Here is a 6,000-nt window from a genome sequence, read left to right as displayed (position 1 = left end):
GCAACTGACCAGTGCCCGTGGGTTACAATTCAGACTCTGCGTGTCCCTGCCCCCCCCCTCTGTGCTCAGCGGAGGACCCCAGCCAGGTGTCAGCGCGGCTGCCCGGAGCCCTGGGGAGCTGTTCTGATCCTGGGCCCGGCTCTCGGAACGGCCCCGTGGGGAGATCTGACCTCAGCCGTCGCCCTGCTGCGTCGCAGCCACCCATGGGTGCCTGGCTCTGTGCCAGTGCCGCCTCGGGGGTCTTAGGGCCAGGCCTGCCCCAGAGGAGCTGCCGAGGGCCAAGGCTCCCGGGTGCTGAAAGAGCAGGGCTGGGTTGCTGGAGCAGCCCATCCCCAGCCGCCAGCTCAGGGCCTGTGTGGTGGGGCGCAGGGATCCAGCCCCAGCTGTGAGCTCAGGGCCTGCGCAGTGGGGAGCGGGGATCCGGCCCCAGCTGCGAGCTCAGGGCCTGTGCGGTGGGGCGCAGGGATCCGGCCCCAGCCCCGAGCTCAGGGCCTGTGCAGTGGGGAGCGGGGATCCGGCCCCAGCTGCGAGCTCAGGGCCTGTGCAATGGGGCGCAGGGATCCGGCCCCAGCCGTGAGCTCAGGGCCTGTGTGGTGGGGCGCAGGGATCCGGCCCCAGCCGCGAGCTCAGGGCCTGTGCGGTGGGGCGCAGGGATCCGGCCCCAGCCGCGAGCTCAGGGCCTGTGTGGTGGGGCGTGGGGATCCGGCCCCAGCCGCGAGCTCAGGGCCTGTGTGGTGGGGCGTGGGGATCCGGCCCCAGCCGTGAGCTCAGGGCCTGTGTGGTGGGGCGCGGGGATCCGGCCCCAGCCGTGAGCTCAGGGCCTGTGTGGTGGGGCGCGGGGATCCGGCCCCAGCCGCGAGCTCAGGGCCTGTGTGGTGGGGCGCGGGGATCCGGCCCCAGCCGCGAGCTCAGGGGCTGTGCGGTGGGGCGCAGGGATCCGGCCCCAGCTGTGCGCTCAGGGCCTGTGTGGTGGGGCGTGGGGATCCGGCCCCAGCCCCGAGCTCAGGGCCTGTGTGGTGGGGCGCGGGGATCCGGCCCCAGCCGTGAGCTCAGGGCCTGTGTGGTGGGGCGTGGGGATCCGGCCCCAGCCGTGAGCTCAGGGCCTGTGTGGTGGGGCGCAGGGATCCGGCCCCAGCCGTGAGCTCAGGGCCTGTGTGGTGGGGCGTGGGGATCCGGCCCCAGCCCCGAGCTCAGGGCCTGTGTGGTGGGGCGCAGGGATCCGGCCCCAGCCCCGAGCTCAGGGCCTGTGTGGTGGGGCGCAGGGATCCAGCCCCGAGCTCAGGGCCTGTGCAGTGGGGTGTGGGGATCCGACCCCAGCTGCTGGCATAGATCCGTGCAGTGGGGCGCAGCCGCGCAGGGATCCGGCCCCAGCCCCCCTGCACAGTGGGTCAGGGCTCAGGCCCTACTGGCCCAGGGAGAAGGCTGGAAGCAGCAGTAACGCCATCCTCCCTGCTCTGGCTGGGGCAGCGGGCACGCAGCTGCCCCCCAACCAGCTCCTTTCACCCATCCCAGCTCCCCGGCCCGCCCCTGCAAAGAGCCATGCCCGGGGGCCAGGGCTGCCTTTCTGGATCTTTATTTCACTAATCCACAAGGATTAAGTTAAATCACCGGAACCGAACCCAAGCCCGGCCCCGCCCGGTGGGGCTGACAGCGCGGTGCCAGCCAGTGTGACCCTGAACGTGGGGCGAGCGGCCGAGCGCCTGGCCTGAGCCAGCCGGAGCCAAGCTCCTCGGGGAGGTCGGGGGAGAGCAGCCGCAGGCCGCTGAATACCCCAGCTCCTGTGGCAGGCGAGTTAACGGCAGTGCCCAGGCCAGGCCCTGCACCGGGCTGAGGGCGGTTGGTGCCGGGGCGGGTGGCAGGTTAAAGACGCGGCTCGGAGCCTGCGGACGCCAGGGCTCAGACGTCGCCCACTAAGGCCCAGCACCCGCTGCCTTGGGGCCCTACTGGGCACACGGGGGAGACACTGACTGGGGGGGGGGATTTAGGGGCTGCAGCGCCCCCGGGAGGCTGTGGTGGCACATGCTGAATGGAGGGAGGGCTCAGGGCAGAGAGGGAGGATGGCAGCATGGTATCGGCGGGGGGAGGCGGAGCTGGGATCCACACATCCCCCGCCGAGCAAAGGGGTAATGGGGTGGAGGGGAACCGGGCCCCAGGGGAACCAGGTTAGCTGCAGCAATGCTCCCGGTGGTCCCCGGCCCATGAGCCCGTGGCTGGGTCTGGGTGGGACCCAGTGCGAGTACAACCCACGCCAATTACCTGATCGCCATGGGTTGGGCAGCAGGGGGTGGAGGGGCACACGCGGGGGGGACATGCGTGTGCCGCTCCGTGTGCTGGTCATGTGTTCATGTGCGTGGCCCAGATAGGCAGGGCCCTCCCCACACCTCGGGGTGCTTTGTGCTGGGGCCCCAGTGCCAGTGGGCTGCTCCCCGGTCCCTGGGCCGGGCTGTGCACACTGGAGGCCCCACATCTGTACGTGTGGGCCTGGCACCCACAGACTGGGTCATTGTGCAGGGCCCCACCCTGACCAGCCAGGTCTAGCCACAGAGCCCAGCCTAGGGAATGGGGCATTGTATGAAGGCCCACCCCAGCCCCACAGATTGCACCCGCCAGCCAGACCCTGCGTCCACAGGCCAGGCCTACCAGCCGGGTCTCACGTCCATGGGCCGGGTCTACGAACCGGGTCCCATGTCCACGGGCCGGGCCCACCAGCTGGGCCCTACATCCACGGGCTGAGCCCACCAGCTGGGCCCCACATCCACAGGCCAGGCCCATGAGCAGGGCCCCATGTCCATGGGCCAGGCCCACCAGCCGGGTCCCATGTCCACGGGCCGAGCCCACCAGCTGGGCCCCACATCCACAGGCCAGGCCCATGAGCAGGGCCCCATGTCCACAGGCCAGGCCCACCAGCCGGGTCTCACGTCCATGGGCCGGGTCCACGAACCGGGTCCCATGTCTACGGGCTGGGCCCACCAGCCAGGCCCCACGTCCATGGGCCAGGTCCACGATCAGGGCCCACGTCCACGGACCAGGCCCCACATCCACATGCCACTTCCAGGCCTCACACTAGATCTTGGGCCGCCAGCCCTTGATGAACTGCATGATCTTCTTGACCTGCAGCTTGGTGAGGCGGAAGTCGTCGGCGAGGATCTCCTCGGGGAGCTGGACGAAGATGCTGCCGTCGATGCGCTCGCGGGCGAAGAAGCTCACCACGTCCTCGGAGAGGCCGATGAAGCGCAGGCAGCGGGACACCTCCTCCACGGACAGCGCCGCCAGGTCGGCGGGCGGCTGCCAGGGGGAGCCGTCGCCGTTCAGCCGGGGCACACCCGGCACGTGGCTGGCGCTCTCGCCCGGGCCGCTGCGTGGGGCCGACGCCGGCGGCACCTCGATGACGCCCTGCGTGAGGTAGACGCGGGTGACGCCGCCCTCGGCCCCGCGCACGATGGTGGGTGACAGCGGTGCCGTGCTGCGGATCACGAGGCTCTCCGTCTCCAGGCTCTTGGGGGGGCGGGGCGGGGGGGCAGGGCCCCGGCCCTCCTGGCTATAGCAGCGCTCTGACTCGGGGGAGGCGCTCTCGAAGGGGTCCAAGGTCTCCGGCGTGGGCGCAGAGGGGGGCTTCTGCCAGTCCAGGGCCTCCAGCCACTCGGTGGAGGAGGAGGGGCTGGGCGAGTAGGCGGGGTTGGCGAAGGGGTTCAGGGCCCCGAAAGGGGCGAAGCGTTTCTGGGGGTGGGGGGCCTTGAGGCGGGGGCAGCTGTGGTAGGTCTTGATGGGGGCGTCGCCCCCCAGCAGGGGCGTGGAGCGCCCGCTGGCCACGCTGGGGCCCGTGTCGGCGTAGGCCCATGGGTCCGACCAGGACGTCTGGCTGGGCTGGGTGCTGGGCGGCAGGGGCCCCGGCAGCTGGCGGCCGGCGGAGTCCCCGGCCGTGCAGTCGCCCCAGGTGCAGGGGTAGCAGTAGAGGGAGTAGGAGTCCGGGGAGGGCGAGCAGCTCCCGCTCCGCGGCCCTGACCTGCCGGGAAGAGAGAGAGGGTCAGGCAGGGCACCGCGGGCGGCTGCTCCGCCTTCAACGGCCTCACTCAGCGCCCGGATCCGCACGTCCAGAGCGTCGGGTCCACAGCATGGATCGGGTCCTGGCCTGTCCGAGCGCCTGGCAGGGCCCCTTCTGTCCCGCTCCCGGGAGCATCGGCCCCGGCCCGGCGTCGGGGGCAGCCGCCACTTCCAGCCGCAGCCACCACCCTGGGCCCTGCCTCGTCCCCTTCTGTCCTGCTCCCGGGAGTATCAGCCCCGGGGGCGGCCGCCACTTCCAGCCGCAGCCACCACCCTGGGCCCTGCCTCGCCGCCTTCTGTCCCGCTCCCAGGAATATCGTCCCCGGCCCGGCCCTGGAGACAGCTGCAGCCACCACCCTGGGCACCGCCTCGCCCCCTTCTGTCCCGCCCCGGGAGAACCTCCCCAGGCCCGGCCCCGGGGGCCCCGCGCTCACTCACGCGTCGTGCAGCCCGGACGAGTAGTACGAGAGGCTGGGGCTGGGCGAGTGAGCCGGCTGGAGCTTTGGGAAGCGCAGGGGGACCGGTGGGCTGGAGGTGGCGTGGGGCCGGCTGCCCCGGGGCGGGACGGGGGGTGCGTTCAGCAGGCGGCATTCCTCCTTCACCTGGAAAACACGAGGAGCCGGGGCTAGAGCCAGCACAGAGCAGCATGGACTCTTCCGCCCGAGCCCTGGGCGCCCGTTAGTGCTGGGACCCTGCCCTGAATGCCCCCGCCCCCATGCAGCAGTAGCACGCCCCCCGCCCCCCAGGGCCCTGCCTTGCTCGGCTTCTTGGTGCCAGGCTGCCAGGTTTGTTAGCACTAAGATACCGGCTCCACTGCACCTGGCACCAGGAAGGAATTCAATTCCCCCTGGAGGATGCCCTCCGGCGCCCTCCCTGCTCCTGCTCCTGCATCCTTCCAGCCCACGGGCCGCAGGGCACGGCGCTGGGGAGGGAGAGGGCAGGAACCTTCTCTGGGTTTCTCGGCTCAGGTCCGGGCACGGCCCTGTTCCTCCCGTGGGGCCCAGCTGTCCCCGCCTGTGTCAGAGCACCCACAGGCAGGGGGCTGCAATGGATGTGGGGGACGGTAGGGGCACAGCCCGCCTGCCACCCCGGCGCCGGAGATTAACGGCAGGGCCCTGCCTCTTCCTTCGGGTGCCCGTCAGCAGAGCGGGTTCGTCCCAGCGCGAGGAACCCCCGGGAGTGAGGCAGAGCTGGAGCAGCCCCTGGGTTCCCTTCACTGGGACCAGGGAGACGGAGACGCACAATAGGCCAGATCCTGCCCCAAGACTGAAAAACTGGGCACCATGGGCACAAGAGAGCCAGCCTCTGGGTTCCCATCTCACCCCAAATACGCCCCCCCCACGCCCCACCCAATCACACGCCCAGCCTCGGCCCCTGCACACGGCCAGGAATCATAGAAACAGGGGAGGTCAGAGTAACCCACTGGCAATATGGGGTATATCCTGTCCTCCCCCAAGGGCTGGTCCACTGCAGGATAGCAGCCTACTACTGCTACCAGCTGTCAGATTTATTCTTTTCCCCTGACTGGCAGAGGTGATGGAGGTCCTGAGTTCAAGCCCTGCTGACAATCCAGGAGGGATCATTCCTTCAGCATCTCTTAGCACCTGGGCAATAGCCTTAGAACCCCACCGGGTTATTACCCCAATCCGGGCCCAGGACCCCAGCGCGCTCGGAGCTGTACAGACCCAGGCCCTGCCCCAAAGAGATTACAGTCTAGGGCGATCCTCCACTTGCTGGCCCTGGGAAATGTGACTGTTCTCCCCAAGTCTGTCTTCTCCCCGGGGGCTGGCAGCCAAGCCAACCTCACCGCAGCCCCCCAGAGCCTCTGTTCATTCGCAGCTGCCAGCATGTGTGCCAGCAGGAGCCTGGGCTGGGGGTGCTGCCATCCCTGCAACAAATCCCCCACTCCCCCCAAAGAGCCACCCGCCAAGGGCTTGGGACAGGCAGGGATGTAGAGAG

General features: G+C 70.2%; 1 protein-coding gene across 8 annotated transcripts in view; it reads right to left on the bottom strand.

Annotated features, from left to right (window-relative positions):
* Positions 1-1,616: 1,616 nt before the first annotated feature.
* The window catches only part of GAREM2 (GRB2 associated regulator of MAPK1 subtype 2), a 36,836-nt gene continuing 32,452 nt past the window's right edge, over positions 1,617-6,000 (bottom strand). For all 8 annotated transcript variants that reach the window (XM_045011232.1, XM_045011231.1, XM_045011233.1 and 5 more), the window contains 2 exons: positions 4,480-4,643; positions 1,617-4,003 (listed from right to left, as the gene is read on the bottom strand). In XM_045011232.1, the coding sequence (XP_044867167.1) occupies positions 3,064-4,003; positions 4,480-4,643 (1,104 nt within the window). In that variant the 3' untranslated portion in view covers positions 1,617-3,063. The remainder of the gene's footprint in view (positions 4,004-4,479; positions 4,644-6,000) is intronic.

Source organism: Mauremys mutica, chromosome 3, assembly GCF_020497125.1.
Source record: "Mauremys mutica isolate MM-2020 ecotype Southern chromosome 3, ASM2049712v1, whole genome shotgun sequence".
Taxonomy (NCBI): domain Eukaryota; kingdom Metazoa; phylum Chordata; order Testudines; family Geoemydidae; genus Mauremys; species Mauremys mutica.
Note: the sequence above shows the minus strand (reverse complement) of the source record. Positions and strands in the feature narration are given on the sequence as shown.